Source organism: Grampus griseus (genome assembly GCF_964374135.1).
Source record: "Grampus griseus genome assembly, chromosome: 15".
Lineage (NCBI taxonomy): Eukaryota > Metazoa > Chordata > Mammalia > Artiodactyla > Delphinidae > Grampus > Grampus griseus.
The window spans coordinates 78,716,145-78,737,316 of record NC_139009.1 but is presented as its reverse complement, the minus strand read 5'-3'; the positions used below and the strand labels follow the sequence as shown (position 1 = coordinate 78,737,316).

At 47.8% G+C, this 21,172-nt stretch overlaps 1 protein-coding gene across 1 annotated transcript in view; it reads left to right on the top strand.

Moving 5' to 3' along the window:
- The first annotated feature begins 1,350 nt into the window (after positions 1-1,350).
- The window catches only part of LOC309834248 (two pore channel protein 2-like), a 38,136-nt gene continuing 18,314 nt past the window's right edge, over positions 1,351-21,172 (top strand). The window contains exons 1-8 of the mRNA XM_082672886.1: positions 1,351-1,502; positions 9,061-9,143; positions 10,107-10,221; positions 12,573-12,701; positions 16,977-17,093; positions 17,438-17,556; positions 17,762-17,863; positions 19,553-19,679. Of these exons, the coding sequence (XP_082529012.1) occupies positions 1,428-1,502; positions 9,061-9,143; positions 10,107-10,221; positions 12,573-12,701; positions 16,977-17,093; positions 17,438-17,556; positions 17,762-17,863; positions 19,553-19,679 (867 nt within the window). The 5' untranslated portion in view covers positions 1,351-1,427. The remainder of the gene's footprint in view (positions 1,503-9,060; positions 9,144-10,106; positions 10,222-12,572; positions 12,702-16,976; positions 17,094-17,437; positions 17,557-17,761; positions 17,864-19,552; positions 19,680-21,172) is intronic.

Sequence of the window (21,172 nt, the reverse complement as noted above, 5' to 3'; positions counted from 1 at the left end):
TCTCACCACCCCTTCTGCCTTCCTCTTCTGCTTTTTTTTTTAATTTTTATTTATTTATTTATGGCTGTGTTGCGTCTTTGTTGCGTCTTTGTTTCTGTGCGAGGGCTTTCTCTAGTTGCGGCGAGCAGGGGCCTCTCACTGTCGCGGCCTCTCTTGTTGCAGAGCACAGGCTCCAGATACGCAGGCTCAGTAGTTGTGGCTCACGGGCCTAGTTGCTCCGCGGCATGTGGGATCTTCCCAGACCAGGGCACGAACCCGTGTCCCCGGCATTGGCAGACAGATTCGCAACCACTGCGCCACCAGGGAAAGCCTTCCTCTTCTGCTTTTAAGGGCTCATGTGATTTCACTGGGTCAATTTAGATCATCCAGGATAATCACTCTTTTGAGGTCAACTGATTAGTAACCTGAATTACAGCTGTAAAGTCTCTATAGAGGAATAAAGTAGCAGCTTCACAATCCCGGGGGTTGGGATGTGGAATTTTTTTTGGGGGGGGGCAGGGGAGATAATTCTGCCTGCCACAGTGCTGGACCTTGGCATCCAACAGAACAAAGCACAGGGTTCTAATGAACCCAGAGGGACACCATGCCTCCTGTTCGGTGACCAGGGCCAGTCCCTGCCCTGCCTGGCCTCTTCGTCCTCTGGGAGGTGTCAGTGAAGCTCGTTGGTACAGGAGCTGAGGACCACCTGCCCTCCAGGCCAAAGCCCATCTAAGAATTGGCTTGCAAGTATTTATTATCATTATTTTAAATTCATGACCAACATTAATAAAAATCAGGAACACCCTCATGAAAATCTAGATTTCTGCTTTCTTTCAAAAATTCAGCAGCTCTGTAACCCCAAGTTCCTGTCCAGGCTGGGACTGGGGGAAGGGAGGAGGGTTTGCAAGCCCCTCCCCGGAGGCATCTGCCCCAGGTGTCTTCTCTCTGGGTCCACACCCAGCTCTCCAGGGGGTTCTACTAGGACTGGGAGGAAACCATCATTTACTGGGCACCTGCCAGTGGCAGCCACTAAATGTATTAACTCATTTAATTCTCGAAACAACCCTGGGAGGAAGGTCTTGTTCCTATTCTATTGATACAGAAACCCGGGCTCAGTGACACGCCCGGGGCACACGGCTGGGACCCTTTGCCAGCTTGGCCTCTAACCCCCTTCGCCTCGGGCACCCCGGATCCGCGCCCCGCCCCCGACCCCGGCTGGACCAAGTCTCCGCCCCCGGCTCCAGCAAGAACCCGGAGGCCGGGCGGGAAGGGCCCAGAGCCCGAGACCCGCCGCGCCCGCCCCCAGTCCTCCGTCCGCGGGGCCCCACCGCGGTCACGTGAAGGGCCGAGCGGAGCGCGCCGAGCCCGGCCTGCTGCCGCCCGAGGGCAGAGTCCGCTGCCCGCGGCCCCGACTTTCCCCCATTCCCGCTCCGCGCGCCGCCGCCGCGATGCCCGGGGCCCACCGAGCCGCTGGGCTGCATCGCCCACACCCGTCCTCCCCCGAGGAGCCGCCGGCCCAGGAGGTAAGGGCGCCCCGAGGGCTGGTGGCCGCGCGCCGACGGCAGAGTACCCCGGCTCCGCGCCCACCGTCCCCGGGACTCCTGGGTGGAGAGCGACCCCGGGCCCAGCCAGCGCCGGCTGGGGGAACGAGGGCCCCGGGGCGGGGATGCGGGTGCGGAACCCCTCCGCCCCCGGGCTTCCTCAGTTCTCTGGGTCCTCCCGGTCCTCTGGGCGCTCCGCGTGCGGGAAGCGCACCGCCGCTGGAGCGCAGAGGCGCCCTGCCCCAGGCCGCAACCCCGCACATTAGGGTCGTTACGGGAGCTGTCAAGCCTGCACCCAGAGGCCCGCCCGGAGCCGCCTCCCCCGGACGGGGGCCAAGCCGGAATCGGGGCCCGGGCTGCGTGTTGGGGGTCCTGTCCCCGTTTGGCGCGCCCCCGGGTCTGGGTGGCCCGTGCCCGCCGCACGGCGCTCCATGGCGGCAGGAAAACAAGCGAGGGTCTTGCTGCAGGGAAACGCCCGGGAAGAAGGCTGCAGGATGTGGCGCTGGGAGTGCTGATGCAGCGCTGGCCCTTCCGATCCCTGCGGGCCAAGCAGATGCACTGCACAAGTCGCTCAGCTCTGCCTTCCCTCCGACAGCCTGAGCTTTGGAAGGCTTGGGGCTTTCAAGAGGCCTTCTTGGGTTGTTTCCTTTCGCTGGATAAGAACTCAGAGAGTGGAGAGGGAGGCAAGGCTCCAATGGAAAGAGCCTCGGCTCTGCTTCAGGAAATTTTAGCTGTGAATTGCAAGACGCTGAAAGCCTCTGGTTTCCCCCTCTGTAAAGTGGCGATGGTAAATCACTCCCATCTCGGAGGAGTCTCGAAGACCGTGTCCCTCAGGCCCAGGACACGGTGCCTGGCACACGTAGGCTTTTCACATGTGCTGCATTTCCTTTGGTTGTGCCAGTGGGTGGGAGCTGAAGGGTGTTTTAGCTGTCTTCCTCTTCTTGAGTGGCCCCTTCAGCTCTGGGCTGCTGTGCCAGTATGGCCCCTGCAGCCTACTCAGGACGGTCCACAGGGCAGGTGGGGTGTAAAATCCCTGCCCCGGTCATTGCTGCCTGGCCTGCTGGCATCCCAAAGGGACTTGGCCACTTCCAACAGGTGGATTCTACCATGTCCCTGTCCCTTAAGGGAACGAGCAGGGCAGAGCAGTTCAAGGAGAGGAGGGAAAGGATTCTTGGTCCCCAGCTCTGACCCAACCCAGGTCTTGCTCCCCTCATTCTGCAAAATGGTGGAACTGACAGTGATCACCCATCTTCTATGGCAAGAAAATCTTTTTTAGCTTGAGACTGTCCATGTCTCTCTGTGTGTGTACTTAATGCTTCTTTCTCAAAATAAGAGAAGAATGTAAAAAACTAATAATTTGAGACCTCAAGAAATGCGAGGTCTGAAAACAGCCCAGAGTCCTGGCTGAGTCCTGTGTGAGGCGTTGGCTTAATGCATGCCTGCAAGGGCCAGCTATTTATGTCTCAGTATCTTTCAAAGACCTCCCCCAGGGGAGCAGGCGTAACAGGTGAAGAGCCTGGTACCAACAGGTACTTCTCAGCAGAACAGGGATAATTGGGTCATTAAACTGAAGCTCTGACCTTGGACCCTGGGTAGCCAGTATGACTGGGTTAACCTTTTTAAAAGTTAGTTTGGGGTCACTTCATAAGAAACTGCCTAGTCACCTGAAATGCATTTCCACCCTCTCCTTTAAAGCAGTTTTTTAAGAACCCTTTTCTGCCTGGAGTTTCTTTTGGCTGCTACTCAGATGGCCACCCATTCTGGTACTTTGACCAACACTTTCAGCTTTGAAAAAGAAATAATCCAATGCTAGTGATTCTTAGCCTTACTGTTGGTCAGCATTACCTGCTTTTAGAAATGTAGCTGCCCTGAGATTCTGATTTAATTGGTCTGGGTGTGGACCAGGCAACAGCAATTTTAAAGCTACCAAGGATTGAAAGTGCAGCCACGGCTGAGAGCCGGTGTCCTGTGCTGTTTCTTTGTGACTGTATGTGATCACCTCTTGATACTTCCTGTGCTTCTTTGTGAATGTTCCTGTGCTTCTTTTTGAATGTTCTTATTTTTAAACCTGTTCATCCAACTCTTAGATCACCCTGTTTTGGGGCTCTTGGGACTGTGTGATGCACATGGCCAAGATGTGTGAGTGCAGCTGTTGCAGACCATCTAGCCCCAGATGACCATAGAGACCAGCTAAGTCGGCCTGGACCAGAATGACTTCCCGGCTGACCCACAGAATTGGGGAAAATAATAAGCATTTGCTCAGGAGACTGAGTATCAGGGTGCATTGCAAAAACTTACTGCAAGACAAGCCAACATGGCCAGATGTTACGATCTTTTGAAGAGAAACCAGAAGTTCACATTTTTGTGTCTGCTCCAGTTTTTAAAAAATTTGACTCAGTAGCCAGCATCCAGAAAGCACTCTCTGGGCCAAAGAAAACACATGTTCAGGCTGCCCTTGGCCAGGAGGTTGTCGCTTTCTGCACAGAGGGACATGAGGTGCTTATACCCACACCAAGCGGCGCCCTATTTTCTCACCTTTCCTGCCTCAGCTGCCGTGCCCAGCTTACCCTCAGCCACTTCTTTGTGTGGAATGCTCACCATATACTTCACAAGCTTCCCTTGGCCGTCTTCCCATATGGAAATGGAAGCTGCTGGTATGGGCAGCCCTCGTGGAGAGAGTGAAATTTGAGATGGGTCCCCGTGAATGGAAATGGAAAGGATGTTCCTGGTTTTAGGCGAGCAAGGGATCAGGTGTGGGAGTGGGATAGTCAGTCCACCAATCTGGGCCAGAGAAGGGGGTTCCTGCAGGGAAAGTGAGGGATCCAAGATAGAGGGGAGATTGTGAGGCCCCTAAGTGCTAAGCCAGGGGGTTGATTCCGTGGGCACTCCAGGCAAAGAGAAGTCTCCTGAAGCTTTTGAATGGGGGTGCATGGGAAAGCAGTGACCTACTGTATTCTGGACATCAGAGTGCCCATAACCTATGGGAGGAAAGAGGGAGACAGAGACAGACAGACAGACAGACAGAAGGTATAGTGCTTGTAATGACACAGGGAAAAACTGAGACAGGGAAGAATTTTTTTACTTGAAATTTATGGTAACTTCTCTTTACCTTATGTTAATTTTCTTCTATATCTAAGCAAGTCATATTGGCTTTTGCAAAGCACTTCTATCAACAACTTCAGTTTTGTCAAGGTTCCTGTTGCCTGATTTAAAGGTATCTGGCGCTTACAGCTGTTTATTCCTACACTTCACTGCTGTCCGCCAGAGCTTCTGGAATCCATTTTTCCCTCCCTCTTAAATCCCTCTCACCCAGAGGGATTTCAGTTATTCACCTTCCTCAGACTGAAGGCATACAAAGTGGGGAGGGTGGGAGGAGAAAACACAAACATCTTAAATACGTTTTTAAGTCTTGGGGAGCGGAAAGGAAATGTCACGGCCCTGAGAAAAGGAGAGAAAGAAAATCAGGAGAAGTCAATTATTGTCAGGGTGCCAAGAAAATACAAAACCTATGAGAAGCAGTAGTAAAATGACCATATTTAGACCAGTGATGTTTCAATCTTGACTGCACTTTGGAAGCACCCGGGAACTTTAAAAATTCAATCCTGGGTCCCACCTCCCAGAGATTCTGATGCAACTGGTCTGGGCAACAGGATCTTTACAAGCAAAACGTCTGAAGGTGATTGTATTCTGCCTCAGAGGTGAGATCTACTGTCCAGGGGCTCAGCAGGGCCTCCCCTAGGGTGGGGCTGCTGTTTTGATGTACGAAGCCACTTATCAGCTGCATCTGGGGAAATGCCTGATATCCGGTCTTTGCCATTTTCATGGTAGACATGGGCAGTGGTTCTCATGTAAACTTGAAAAGTATGTGCAGTTTTGGAACGGCATGTCTCACATAAGCCACATTCTTGGGGTGGATGAAAAAAATTCATTTTATGGGAAGATACAAATGGCCTTAATACAAGTGAGAATGCTCATTTACCGTAAGTTTGCCTGTTGAGAGTACTTCTTCCCAAGCTAAGATGGGTAGGAGACTTAGAAGTTGTACACAAATGGGATGGAGGGAGGGAAGACAAGAAGAACCAGAAGGTAGAGCAGATGAGATCTTAAAAGGAGACAGACTGTCAGAAACATAATAGCAGTTAAGAATGGGAACACTTTGAAACGTTACTGTAAAGGTAAATTAGCTATTATGAAAGTGTCAGCGTATTTAAACATGACAGGCATAAGTTCAGCTGGCAAGGGGGCAATTGGATGGGGTGCCGTGGTGCTTGTAGATTCAATGCCGGGAGTCTGGGCGGGGTCTGAGGGAGGTAACCCCCAGGGCCCGGCTGGCTGAGGAATTGCTGGTGAGCGTGTTTTTCCTGTTCGTGTTTGTGGACAAACTGTTTTGCTGGGTCTGTTATACCCATCTTTGGGGGTAGATATTAGTACCATCATATTTTTTTTGCTTGTTCTTTTTGTTTTCTGGCCGCACTGTGCGGCTTATGGGATCTTAGTTCCCCGACCAGTGATTGAACCCGTGTGCCCTCGCCAGTGAAAGCAGGAGTCCTAACCACTGGACCGGCAGGGAATTCCCTCATCATCTTTTAAAATTGGGAACAGTAGTGCCTTTGAGACATTTTGCTTTAAATATTCCTTTTAAAAAACTTTGATATCAGAATTCTTTGCTGTCCCAGTATGAGCTTTTTGAGGCTTAATGAAACTTTCTTAAAATTAACATGTGTTCATTTAAAAAAAAAATCACCTCTTGCTGATGCTAGGCATTTTATACCTAAAATAGATTTCTAAGCATATCCTGGGGAACTCCGGTGTTCCTCAGTGTTCAAGATGTTCCATGGAAAAATAATTGATATTAGATTTTCTACTATATTTCTAATACATTTTTGCAAATATGTAAAAGAAAATGTGTGATAAGTGTTTAACACATTTACATGATGCTTCTTCGGTTTTAATAAACTGCCCTTAAGAATTGCCCTGAGAATGAACATGAATCAGAGGGTGATGGGTTCTTACAGCAGTTAATTCACCTGTGGGGTTATTGTTCCACATCAGTTTTTAATCCAAACCGTAATCTTTTTTGGAGGGCAATTTTTAAAGCTTTATTAAGCTATAATTGATACGTACTAAACCACACATTTAAAGTCTATAGTTTGATGAGCCTTGGTGTATAAATACACTTGTGATATTAACACAACATTCGAGGTGATGAATGTATCCATCACACCCAAAAGTTTCTTCATGCCTCATCTCTCTGTCCCAAGTGCCCCATCCCCAGGCAACGGATCTGGTTTCTGGAACTATAGATTGGTTTGCATTTTCTAGAATTTTATATAGATAGACTCATATAGTAGGTACTCTTTTTGAGGGGGAGGGGTTGGCCTCTTTCACTCAGCACAATTATTTTGAGATTCATCCGTTTTGTTATGTTTATCAGTAATTCATTCCTTTTAATTCCTGAGTAATATTCCCTGGTACAGATATATCACATTTTGTTTATCCATTCACCTGTTTGTAGAGCATTATGGTCGTTTCCAGTATTTGGCTATTAAGCTGCTGTGAACATTTGTATACCAGTGCAACTTTGGAATGGCATGTCTAGCATAAGCCACATTCTTGGGCTGGATGTACAAGTCTTTATGTGGACGTATGCTTTCTTTCTCTTTGGTAAATACTTAGGAGTGGAATGGCCAAGAAAGCACCAAACTGTTTTCCAAAGTAAATGCACTGTTTTCCATCCCTACCAACAAGAGTTTTAGTTGCTCCACAACCTTGTCAACACTTGGTGTGGTCAGTATTTACTTTTAGCCATTCCAGTGGATATGTAGTAGTATCTCATTGTGGCTTAAATTTGCTTTTTCCTAATGACTAAAGATGTTGAGCACCTTTTCATGTGCTTATTTACTATCCTTATATCTTCTTTGGTGAAATGTCTATTAAAAAGACATAATAATGAATGTTTGTGTTTTTAATGCAATAGAACTTAGTTTTTAAAGTGTTGCAATATGAAATAAATTTAGGAAACACCGTTCTACTATGTGTACAAATATCTACTATGTGTGTTTGATATGGAAATTAAATATAAAATTTGGAATCTTTTGAGCTCTCCGAATACTTCATGCATTTTCAAAATTAACTTTCTTGACCAGTGAGAGATTTCCATACCAGTCCAGGCAGGAAGATGTCCTCTATTTTGAGGAGGTAACTCCGGTAACCAGTTGGATAGTCAGGTTGTGTTTACTTCTGAAGTACATAAGGAGGTCTAAATAGCTAGTCTGTTTGTATGTATTCTTTATCTAATTTATATAGAATCAGAAGTGTGAGCCATCACCAGCGGGGCTCAGCTGTACGGGTCATGGACAAATTAAGCTAAATCTCAAGATACCCCTTTGGTTGATTGGATGTTATCAACCATTTAAAATCATATTAATGTTGGCGAAAAGTAGGAAAACATGTATATTCATGTGCTTTTTTTTTTTTTTTTTTTTTCCGGTACGGGGCCTCTCACTGTTGCGGCCTCTCCCGTTGCGGAGCACAGGCTCCGGACGCACAGGCTCAGCGGCCATGGCTCACGGGCCCAGCCGCTCCACGGCATGTGGGATCCTCCCGGACCGGGGCACGAACCCGTGTCCCCTGCATCAGCAGGCGGACTCTCAACCACTGCGCCACCAGGGAAGCCATCATGTGCTATTTTGAGGCATATAAAATGCTTAACTTTGGGGTAGACAATTTGGTCGTACCTATCAAAATAGAAAATGACATACCTTCCACCCACAAGTTATACTCTATCCTACAGAAACACTCCTATGGTACAAAAGTACGTGTGTGTAATAAATATATATTAAAATATTCAATATAATTGTGTTCAAAATATATTGAAAAAGGGAAACTACCTAAAGGAAGAGGCATTTGTTAAAAAGGATGAGTTAGATCTATAAGTATTGTCATGAAAAAAAAGTCCAGAATATATTGAGTGAAAAAATAAGCTTTGTGTCATATGAAAACAATTTTATTCTTTTAAAATTACGTGTATGTATAGAATGAGGTCATACCTTGAGAAGGAGTTAAGTTCAAAAATTGTCAAGAAAGGCAATAATTTACTTGTCAAAATTAAATTTGAAAATCCCTCTAACCAACTATCAAGTAGCCTAAATATAATTTTATGTTTATATATATGTGTGTGTGTATATATATTCGTGTACATAACCCTATATATGTATGTATAAATACACCATTTAAGTACATGTATATATCCTGTTCAGTGCTTTCTTGTTCTCGTTTCCTCCTCTGAGAACCTACATTTAAATTCAGGAAAGGTAAGCATGCCGGTGCCTCAGCCCCACTGCAGGACTCTCATTGCTCAGGAAAACATCTGGAGGTGAACATACAGTACCATTAATGCTGGTTCCGTCTGGCGAGAGTGGGGACCAGGGGAGAGGTGAAGAGGAGTTTCCTTTTATACTCAATAAATACTTATCAACGAAAAAGTAAAGTATCCTTTCCGACTCTGACTGTTGTTCTCCCCTTACTTTCTCCCAATGAGGACCTTCTCCTGGCAGCTGCCTATGTTTCTGACGCTCAGTACAACAGAAACGTTCCATTTGAAACATCCCCTCAGGCTGTCAGGTAATTAAAGTGTTAAACTATCCCCTAGAATCACCTCTCCTTTAGCGCTTCATATGCTTGAAGTTGAACCCAAACTGAAGGCATTGTTTCCACAAATATTTTGAGAAGTATATAGGGTATGGCACACAGAGTTGGGTAAATCCTATCCTTTTTTTTTTTTTAGTTCTAATGGCATGGTACCTCACAGGTAGGGAAGCATTCAACAGATATACTAAGAACAGATAAATGAGTAAATAACACCCAGGACAGGAGATAAAGCATCCAAATTAAAAACATGTCATCATGTTTCCCTCCTAGATATATTTGTCCACTTAGAGGTGCCTAAATGAAAAGAAGACTTGTCCTTTTCCTTTCTGTTGCCTTTTGACGCGACTTACGTGTTTGTTCTTTTCATGGGAATTCAGCTTTTTCTCCCTAACCCCCTAGGGGTTGAACTAAAACCAAAGATATGGCTCAAGATAAGAAAAAAAAAAAATTCTTATCATCAGGACTGAGTGTCAGTGCCTGAAAGGCAGTAGTGAATACCTCACGCCTGGATGCTGGGGGACTGTCTTCCTGATGGGAAGAGACCCGTGTGACCACGAGATCTCTCCGAGTCCACCATGCCCTGATAGGCTGATGCCACGTAATAACAGGTCACTCTAATGAGGGTTTGTTCTGCATCAGTCCTCTAAAAGTACATCCTAGGGTCACCACCTCCCCACGGGGAGCGTGCTAATCCTAGCTTGAGACTGTTAAGAGAATGTGCTTTGAGATATGATAATATCCCTGATTTTTTCCGTTAGCATTTTATAGTGTGCGCTCAATTGAATGCTACCCCTCACTCTCTAGAATTGAAAGGAAAGGTGGCCCGAGAGGGGACTTTGTGTTTTACCTCCCACTACACTTCTTCTGATGGGATTTGGGGGTGCTGTTTAACTCCTGCTCGTTGTTTATAACCTTCTTTATTCTTCTCTGCTCCAGACTTTACCATTTCTATAACCACTGGACAATGCGGGCGGCCACCTACTTCTTCATTTGGGGGGACCTCGCTCTTGCCCTCTTTGAGGAACCGGCCCTGTTCCCCCTGCCTTTCTTGGTAAGCATTCAGCACAGAATGGCTAACCAGACTTTGTGAGAGATGAGTTGGGTCCCATGCCTCTTCCTTTTTTTTCCCCCTCAAATTTCAATAAGTATGGATTTGGTTTTATTTTTCTTGCTGGGGAGGGGGGGTTGGAAGAATTCTGCCTACTTTTCTTGCTGGGAGGGGTTGGAAGAATTCTGCCTACTCGCCGAGCTGATGCTTTCATCAGTAGGCATTGGCAAGGGAGTGGCAGTTTTTGGTCTTCTGTGCCTACTGGGACAAACTGGACAGACAAGTGATGTTTTAAAAGCGTATTTATCTAACGCCGGGTAGACAATGTCATAATATAGTGTAATATATGACTTGTACTTGCCACATTTCCAGCTTTTTTCATAGTCATAAATCATTATTTATAGGTGCTTTTAAGTAATACATGAAATTACCCAGCTACTCCAGATGAGTCTAAGTAATAAATTGATGACCTGCTCACATTAATTCTTGACTCGACCCAGCTCTTGCCTCTCAGAGTAGTCGTGTCAGAGACTGTATGACTTGCAGAGCCTAAAATATTACTGTCTGGTCCTTTGACAGATAGAGTTCCTTGACCTCTTGCCTTGAAGAACAGCCTTTTATTATCTCCCATGATTCTGCAGGTGACTGGGCTCAACCGGGCAGATTTTCATGTTGGCTAGGGCGGTAGATGTCTGGCTGGCAGCTGGGAGCTCACCTGGCTGGAGCTGTGCTCCCCTCCACACGGCCACTCCGCATGGCCTGGGCTTCTCCCAGTGGGTGGGTGGGGTCCAAGAAAGAGCATCCCAGGGAGCAAGCACCGTCCACCTCCTCACACACCACACTTGCTGATGTCCCAAAGCCAGAGCCCATCACATGCCCGAGCCCTGAGTCAACAGGGGAGGACACCGCGCAAGGGGGTGAAAACCAGAAGCGTGGTTCATTGGGGGCTCAGGGTTGGTGGTCTTCCACACATCCGTCTGATGAAGATGTCCCGATTAATGAAGTCTCTGGGTAGAAGACGTTTAGCGCAGTGACTTTTGAAACAAACACCAAGTCTGCAGAAGCAGAACTGTGCCTGCACAAACCTGGACAGGGTCGGTCCCCCTACCCCCCTGCCCTCCCCATGGCGCTGGCCAGGGTGAGCGGTCCACAGGGTCTCTTCTCAGCCCATTGCCTCCCTCTGAGTCCTCACCTTTCTGTTTGTTATTGGTCACATGCAGCGTGGGCTTGGCTGCCTGAGTTCCAGAGTGTTCCTTCAGCCAGTATTTGTACTTCAAGCCTCTAAAATCCAATGTATTATGGTGTGGGGGGGTGCTTTGGCCAGATTCAGCATTACCAAGAAAATCTTATCTTGAGCAAGGGTGTCCTGGGATTGCCCCAGGCCCTTTTGCAAGCCTGGCCTTGACAGGGAGTCTTTATAGCCCCTGAAAGGTGAACAGGCTGAGAGCTAGAAAGTTTGAAGGGGCTGCAGCCCATATCGGAGCCCAGGCCTCATGAGGGCTGGGTTGGGGATGGGGGAATTGTGCCACCTGCTGCTTTCAGGGCCCAGCCCCAGCCCCTTCCTCCTGTCCCTTAGGAAGTTCATTCCCTCCATCCTCAGCCCAGACCTTTCCATCTTCCTCGCCTGAGCCAAACCGTCCCTTTCCCCATCTTGTCCTACTTTGCCATGCTCCTCTCCCCATGAATGGAGGAGAGTGCCCTTGTTCGGGAGGATGTACCGTCTCCTGGCAATCGCAGGCAAAGCATGGGCCGCACACACAGCCTGCAAATCTAGCTGCCTGCGGGGAGTTTGGAATTGATGCCCTGAAGCCCACGGAGGAGACGGTCAGGACTTTGCAGTGGGCCCAGGGGCCTCCGTTCTCTCCTCTAACCAACCAGATACAGGCAGTGGTACAGCAGTGGCAGCGATGTCTAAGGAACGACCTGGCGTTTCGAAACACATCTTTGGAGCGTTATTATTAGAGAAACTGAACTTCTAGGTGTCTATTCTGAGTATGAATGTGGGGAATTTGAGAGCATAGTGGATGCCCCTGCTTCTGCCATCCCTGACCGCCCCCCCTCATTTTCTGAGGAAATGCCTTCCGGGGGTCCTCTGCCTGCTGATTCAGACCCCACCCCAAGGAAGCCCTGCCAGCTGGGTCATGGGAGTTGTGGTTCAAGGGCAGGTTTCCTCTCAAGAAAAAGGAAGCATTCCAACCAGCAAGGAATTTTGCTGCAACTTGCAGTAAAATTAAGGGACATTGCTAATTCTCACAGGGTGGTGTCAGGGGGGTCGGAGGTCAGAGTGGTAAGAGAGAATTAAGCCATGCCTCTGAGCGGCAGGGCGCTGGCTCCCTCTCTCTCTTCTGTCACAGGCTACCTCGATAGCAGAAGTACTCTGTCTGACTGCATTCTCTGGGAGACTTGTACACTTTGCGAAAGTCACTCCTCAGATGGTTTTCTGGAAGGATACGAAAAACATCTGCATCGTGGTAACCATAGTGGTGAGTGTTCATGAGTGCCTTTGAGAGTTTGTGGTCAGAGGTAGAAACTATGAAGAGAAAACTATGAAGAGAAACTCAGTAGGTTTGGGGTGGTTCAAGAAATAATGACGGGGCTTCCCTGGAGGTGCAGTGGTTAAGAATCTGCCTGCCAATGCAGGGGACACGGGTTCGAGCCCTGGTCTGGGAAGATCCCACATGCTGTGGAGCAACTAAGCCCGCGAGCCACAACTACTGAGCCTGCGTGCCACAACTACTGAAGCCCGCATGCCTAGAGCCCATGCTCTGCAACAAGAGAAGCCACCGCAGTGAGAAGCCCATGCACCGCAACGAAGAGTAGCCCCCACTTGCCGCATCTAGAGAAAGCTTGCGCACAGCAACAAAGACCCAATGCAGCCAAAAATAAATAAATTTTTTAAAAAAAGAAATAATGCCAATGTTTGTACAGCAAACACCATCAGCACAACTGCCAGCAGATCACAATGACTGAAGCACAAATTAGGCAAAATATGACAGTGTGACTATTTAACATATCAAGAGCACTTCCAAATTAAAGAAAAAAGAGACAGAAACTGCAATAAAAAATGTGCTCAAAATCGGTGAAAACATCTCATAAAAGAAGAAATAAATAATTGCATATATGAAAAAATGTTTTTTTTTTTTTTGCGGTACGCGGGCCTCTCACTGTTGTGGCCTCTCCCGTTGCGGAGCACAGGCTCCAGACGCGCAGGCTCAGCAGCCATGGCTCACGGGCCCAGCCGCCCCACGGCATGTGGGATCTTCCCGGACCGGGGCACGAACCCGTGTCCCCTGCATCAGCAGGCGGACTCTCAACCACTGCGCCACCAGGGAAGCCCATGAAAAAATGTTTAACTTTAAGAACTACATATGAAAGCAGCAATAAAATACCATGTGTTTGCCTATAAAACAATGTTACCGAGATTGACAACAGAACCCGGCACACTCTACTCGAGGGAGGAATAAGCGGTCTTTCTGGAAGGCTGGTTGGCAGTTCTTTTCGAAAAGCCTTAGGTGTGCGTGTGCTTGCTCCCAGATTTCCAATCCTGGGACTTGGTCTTTAGGAAAAAAAGGATGTGTTCAAAGATTTAGCCACAAGATTGGTCATGGCTGAGTTGTTCATAGTATTGGAAAATTGGAAACAGCTGGATTTCCTGACAATAGGAAATAAACAAAGCCTGGTACACCCACAGCTGTTAAAATGGCCTTAAATGCACCTACGTGTCTATTCTCAAGGAGACATGCTTATGGTCCATTAAGCCAAAAGAGCAGGTTACAGTACAGTTGGAGCACATCTTTGTTAAAAGAGGAAGGAGTGTTAGAGATCCATAGAAAAATCTAGAAGGACATATGCTAAGACGTTATGCCAAGTGAGGCAGGGGTAATGTGCTCTGAAATGCTGCTGCGATGAGAGAGGGTCCTGGGCAGTGATTAGCTGAGGGTACTTTATAATTAGCATCTCAGCACAGCAGGCAGCCTGCCCGAACCACAGTTCTTCCCAGTTAACCCCCCTCAGAGTCCTCGTCTCTGCTCTTTCTACTTGATGCTCTTTCCCTGGAGGGCCATCCATTCTCAGAGCTTCCACGAACAGTTGGTGGGTAGGGGTCCCCAGGCTGTAGCTGATACTGGTTTCCCCTCTGAGTTTCTTCACTGTGTGCCCACCTACTTGCTGTTTCCCCATCAGTGTTTCAACTCAAACTCAAAGGGACCAAACCCACCCTTTTCATCCCACAACTCCCGTAGCTGTTTTTCATTGGTCTGTGGTGCTTTATCTCCCATCACTCACTCCAAGTCCTTGTCAAGATTCCCTCCGTTCTCTCTCATCCCCGTCTTCCCCAAACCCCCTCAGGATGCCTCTTGCACCGTTTCCCCCTCTCCCCACTGGGACCATTGCCGTGGTCTGATGTGGCCGCGCGTTCTCTCTCTGCTGCACGCCATTCTGTTCTCACGGTGTGGTCCAGAGCCCTGTCTCCCCTTTCAGGAACTGCCATACTCACCTCAACCTCAGATCCCTGATACATGCATTTGAGATGCCACTGCTGGGTTAATTCTCAGAAGCACACCTCAGATCACGACCCTCCCTTGCTCAAAAAAACTCTGTGAGCCCCACAGACTGTTGAGCCCTCCGACCCACCCATCCTGCAAACGTGCCTCACGTGGTCCCCTCCACTCCAGCCGCCGGAGCTGCCTGCTGCCCCGCATGCTCTTCCTCCGTGTGCAGTGTCTCTTGGGCCTAGAATGTCCACTGTGTTTTCTTGCCCTTTCTCTTTTTTTTTTTTCCGACTTCCCTTCACACGTCTGCTGAATGCCGAGAATACACAGAGTATCTGTCTGGTCTTATTTTTTAGAAATATCTTCACTTTCTATTATTAAAAAACCAGTGCAAGAACACTCAATCTGGGATGAGACCTGTGACCCCAGCTTGGGTTCAGTCCAGAAAACAGTGTTACCTGACACAGGAAGGTGGAGGATGAGATGGGTGGGAAAACTGTAAAAAAAAAAAAAAAAGTGCGGGGAGAGGTTATTTTTGGAAGAAAGAGAAATCCAAACAATAAAGAGTATATAAAATAGAAAAAGGCACCCCTGCTCTTCGTCCGGGAGAGTGGGTACCTCTTTTGTGGCCCTTTTTGCTACATGGCCTCCTCCTAGGACAGGGTCGGAGGTCCTTCCGCACCTCCTAAGACGCCCAGCGTGCAGCCTAGAAGATGATGGGCTCACACGCGCTTTTCAAGCCCAAGTCCTAAGGCCGGTCAGCGTGCTCCCTGCTTCAGATCGTTCAGCGGCTTCCCATATCCCATCAGAAAAAAGCCCAAGTCCTCGTCGTGGCTGAAGCTCTGTGTCCCTCCCCACCCCCATGTCTCCTTCCTCCCTGTGCTGCTCGGTTGCCCCTCCCCCTACATCCTCAGCCCCTTGCCTCACCTAGGTTTTCCCCAGAGCAGGTCCCGCCACCTGCCAGAGAGCATACTTAACATCAATGCTGCTCTTTCCTGCTGGAGGACGCACCCCTCGAGGGCAGGCACCCTCTAGCTAGCTCTTCGCTCTCTCTCTGGAGCTAGAACAATACCCTGCACGTAAGAGGCGCTCCGTAAAGGTGTATGGAGTGAACTGCGTGAGGAGACACGGTTGCCCCGTCCAGATCTGTCCTGCATCTGTTACCAGGATGGGTCTCACTCCTTTGCCGCCATCACCCTTATTTGAAAGACTTTCTGGATTCCCCAGGCCCTGGGAATAAGACTTAGCTTTTTAGCCTGGCCCTCAAAGCCACCTGCCTTCGGTCTGGGGTCTGGTCACTTCCTGCTCTCCTCTGCCCCCACCCCCAGGACCCTCTGCTTCCCGAGAGTCCCTTTACTGTCTGCCTGCCATGGCTCTTGACTTCTCTGAGTTTTATCCTTTTAAAGTTTTTTCTTTGCTTTAAGATTATGTCAGGGACTGCCTTCTCCGGGAAGCCCCCTCAGATACCATAACCCTTGGTGATCTGTCCATCCATGCTGGCCTGGGACAGTCACCCTGGTTCCCTCCAGTGGGTATGCAGTGCAGCAGCCAACACCAGCATCTTTCTGTGTCTCTGTCCTTATTCTCCCCTGTGCTGGCTCTCTCTCGATCCTCTATGCCTTGACACCAAAGGGACTGAGCTAATACTTTTGATGACGGTAGATTATTCTTTTTTAACTTATATTTTTCTAAACTGCACTGGGTCCTTCTTCTTTTGCCTGTCCTCAGGATCACAAACTGACCTTAATAAGGAATGATAAAAATTTTCTGTAGTCTAGATATTTCTACCCCATTGCTAGGCTAGAAAACCTATCTCATATGCAGAATTGAAGAGAAGTTAAAATCAAGTACAGTATACTGTGGGTGCATGTAGGTAACCATGTGTGGGTAACTGCTGGGGCTCTGACGCCAGACTACCTGGGTTCCAGTCCCAGGTCTGCCCCCCCTATTGGCTGTGTGTCCGGGGCCACGTGATCTCCCTCACTGTGCTTCAAGCATTTCCATCCAGGAATGGTGCCCACTTTAGGGGTGTGGTGAGATAAACGGAATAATCTATGGAAAGCTTATTAGAGGACGTGGCACATAGTAAAGTCTCAAACAACAGCTGCTACTAACGGTCTATTATGAAACCAGATTATGCTGTTCATGAAACGTGCCTTTTTCCATGACGTATCGTGACTGTCCTTCTGGGTCAGTGAACATGCATCCACATGGTCACTTCCTCTGTCCTCTGGCAGCACCAACACCTCTGTCCCGTGTCTCTCACAGCTGACCTTGATTGATCTGATTATCTATGGGTCCCTGGAGGCTGTTAACATCCACGGAGTTCGATGGTCAAGGGCCTTGAGGCCAGTCTTCCTAATTAATTTCCCTGAAAGTCGTCAGGTAAGGATATGATTTAGGATACCAAAGGGCGTGTTTTTTTAAACTTATTTTTTACTGAAGTATAGTTGAATTACAATGGTGTGTTAATTACTGCTGTACAGCAAAGCGACTCAGTTATACACACACACACACATATATATATATATACACATTCTTTTTCATATTATTTTCCGTTGTGGTTTATCCCAGGATACTGAATATAGTTCCTTGTGCTATACAGTAGGACCTTGTGGTTTATCCATTCTCGATATACCAGTTTGCATCTGCTAAGGGGGGGTGTGGTTTTTGTTTTTGCAGAAAATTAGCTGATTGCCCGTAAACGAAATGAAATGTTGTCTTCACAGATCCGAAGGGCTTTTCGAAGCATCCGGAACACTCTGCCTGATATCCTCTACGTCTTCCTCTTGTTCATCTTCAGCATGTTGATATTCTCCCTCATGGCCTTGAAGCTTTTCGGGGATAGGTGAGCAGGCTGCTCTGGAAGTTTCTGCCTGAGAATTCTCCCACGACTGAGTTCAGCCCGTTCGTGGCAGCATCGGTCACTAGATGCTATCTTCCTCGTTCAGGCACTCCAGGAGGGTTCTCGAAAGGGGAAAAGTGTGTCGGAAACTGCAGCTTCATTTATGTCTGTGGGTTCTTTTCACTCTGTGTTGCTGGTTCCTTTTTAGGGGTCTCAAAACAGTGGAAGGATCACCCTACTTCACCAACATCCTGGACATAGCATTTGAGCTCTACGTGCTGGTCACTACCGCAAACAGCCCCGATGTCATGTATGTGAGCCCCCAATTCATGTTCACGGGCATCTGTTACCGTAACAGAATTCACTTTCTTAAAAGCAGCTGTAAGAAAAAAAAAAAACTGTTTTTCTGTTTATTCATATTCATTGTAAAATGTTTGTGTACTATTTTTTTTTCTTTTTTTTTTTTTTGGCCACACTGTGCAGCATGCAGGATCTTAGTTCCCTGCGGTTCCCTGACCAGGGATTGAACCCATGCCCCCTGCAGTGGAAGCACGGAGTCTTAACCACTGGACCGCCAGGGAAGTCCCTTGTAAAGTTTTTTTTTTTTTTTGTGGTACGCGGGCCTCTCACTGTTGTGGCCTCTCCCGTTGTGGAGCACAGGCTCTGGACATGCAGGCTCAGTGGCCATGGCTCACGGGCCCAGCCGCTCCGCGGCATGTGGGATCCTCCCGGACCGGGGCACAAACCCACGTCCCCTGCATCGGCAGGCGGACTCCCAACCACTGCGCCACCAGGGAAGCCCCCCCCTAGTAAAGTTTTTGAAGAGTGCAAAGTGTTGGCACTAACGATAGCCTACCCACTCTATTGAAAACTAAATTTAGATGAATGTTTTAAAAAATGAAAGCAACAGGAGACATCTCTGGAGATACAACTTAAATATTTGAGCCCACTTTCTATTTTGGAATCTTCTTTGAGTCTTGAGTTGAAACGCCTAAGCCATTTTTGTAAAGGAATCATGGCTTGTTCTGCTAAGCATTGAGGTGGTTTTCTGGCTAAATGAAACAGGAAAGAAAATTCTCCACGCATGTGGACATTATTTAGGAGAAAAACATTACGTTTTTTTTCCCCCCAATGTCCTGTATATTATGGATTTGCCTTGTTCATGGAGGTAAGATTATTTACCAGTGCTACCCTGAGCAGGTAGCTCTTGGGGTTCTAGAGTGTAGATAGAATGCTAACTGCAAACGTCAACCCCATCTCCTCCCATACTGCACTGCGGGAGAGGGGCGGGCTTTCTGTTGTCTAGTTGTGTGTAGGATCATCACGTCAACTTGTTCTGGGTTCCTGCTCATTCTTGGGCCTGGCTCTGGCAAAAAGTGAGCAAGGTGAAGTTCCTGGCCCTCCTCGTGTTTTCTTGCATCTTCCCCTCAAACATTAGGCTGCCCCCCTCAACATCCCCTCCTGCACAAAATCGAGTTTCCATTAAAGGTGGAGTGAGCACGCATCCCGATTTATGCCGTTTGTCCCGGCACCATTATTAACGGTACGCCTTTCATTCTCATTGTCCCAATGTGGACAGAAAATGATCTGCTCCCCAGCAAGGCAGTCTGGTGTCCCTGAAGAGCCTTGAGTATAACTCCAAGCGATAGTTCAGATTCTTTTTGTAATTCTGGGCAAGTGGCTCTCCTTCTGGGCTTTGATTTTCTCATTGTGAAGGAAGGGATGGGGGGATCTCCAAGGTCCTGCCTGCTTTGAAATTTGGCACCCCTCTAAGGCAATAAGAATTTCAGAAGGCAGTCTGGAGCGAGCTCTTTAGCACTGACGATGGTTATGGCTTTGAGGCCCCATAGCACAGTTTGGGGGAGAGTTAGAGTGAGAGAATGTTTTCCTGTGCCTCGAGCATGTGAATTGTCCATGTGGGATGTCACCTACGGTCAGCCTTCTATGCACTGTGGACCCAGGGCACGGGAAACCATGAAAGATAATTATTTCCTTCTAGGATGCCTGCCTATGAGTTCAATTGGTGGTATTCTCTGTACTTTATAACCTACATCATCATCAACACCTACATCTTCATGTCCGTCTTTCTGGCCGTTGTCTACAACAATTATAGGAAGCACTTAAAGGTAACATGCATGATCTGGGGGTCAGGGTGCCTGGCTGGGTGCAGTAGCAGGGAGGCTGGCAAATGCATTTGCTAAATATTTGAATGTGTCCATTACCTTTGGCTTTGGTGAATCTGAAGGCTCGTTTGGTGCCTTGCTGTCCTCTGCTGGGCCAGGCAGTTCTTTGCCAGTCTGCAGTGGGTCTGACGGTGTGTCCCAGCCTCACGTGCAGGAGGAGGTCCTGGCTTTGCTCCTCCCTTTTATTTTTATTTTTAAAGTTTTTACTGGAGTATAGTTCATTTACAACTTTGTGTTACTTTCTGCTGTACAGCAAAGTGAATCAGTTATACATATACATATATCCACTCTTTTTTAGATTCTTTTCCCATATAGGTCATTATAGAGTATTGAGTAGAGTTCCCTGTGCTACACAGTAGGTCCTTATTAGTTATCTATTTTATATATAATGTGTGTATATGTCAATCCCAATCTCCCAATTTATCCCTTCCCCCCTTCCCCCCAGTAACCATAAGATTATTTCCTACATCTGTAACTTTATTTCTGTTTTATAAATAAGTTCATTTGTACCATTTTTTAACATTCCACATATAAGTGATATCATACAATATTTGTCCTGCTCTTTCTGACTTACTTCACTCAGTAGGACAATCTCTATGTCCATCCATGGTGCTGCAAATGGCATTATTTAGTTCTTTTTTATGACCGAGTAACATTCCATTGTATATATGGACCACATCTTCTTTATCCATTCTTCGTCACTCTTAATGCATCTAATAGTTCATGTCTCCTGGAAATGTTTTGTGTATCATTGGGGTTGGGGATATTCTCCAAGCTCCTTTCCTCACCTCTAACAGAAGCAAAAATACCTTAAAGCCAATAGTTTCTGCCCTGGTGCCTTCTTCTTTGATTAATGTCTGGAGAATTCCTGGAGGTGTTGCATGGGCAGAGGCTTCTGAGGGCTTGGGGCACAGCGTGTTTTATTTCTGGAATCTGCCAGGATACCTGGGTCATCTCACCTGCGGGCCCCACTGTCACCCACCTGAGCACGCCTCTCATTGGCTGTTTTCTAGGATTGTAAAACTAATTGCACAGAGATACATTTCATCCAAGGGTCATTTTCTTTAAGGGAAGACATAGCCTTTTGAGTTAGATCCTTTTGGTTCTGTTATGAATTTTTCTTTGCTTAGGGATGTTCCCACCAGGGGGCAAGTAGAAAGTCGGGGAGAACTTAAATGTTCGCAGCTAAGGAGAAGTGGGTGGTGGGCTGCGTCTGAGATTCGGCCAACCTCCCTTTGAAGGTGTCTGGCCTGTCCAGGCTCTGAGAAGTCTGTGCATTGTGGGTACCTCAGCTGCTCCCGACCCCAAGGCCAGGCCTCCCAGTAACCCTCCTCCTCTGACTCCCTCCTTCTGAGCAGGAAGAGGCATTCCCAGAGGGTCTGGTGCGCTGGACAGAACTGTGGCTCCCCCTCCCCCAAGAAGTGTTTCTTTTAGTT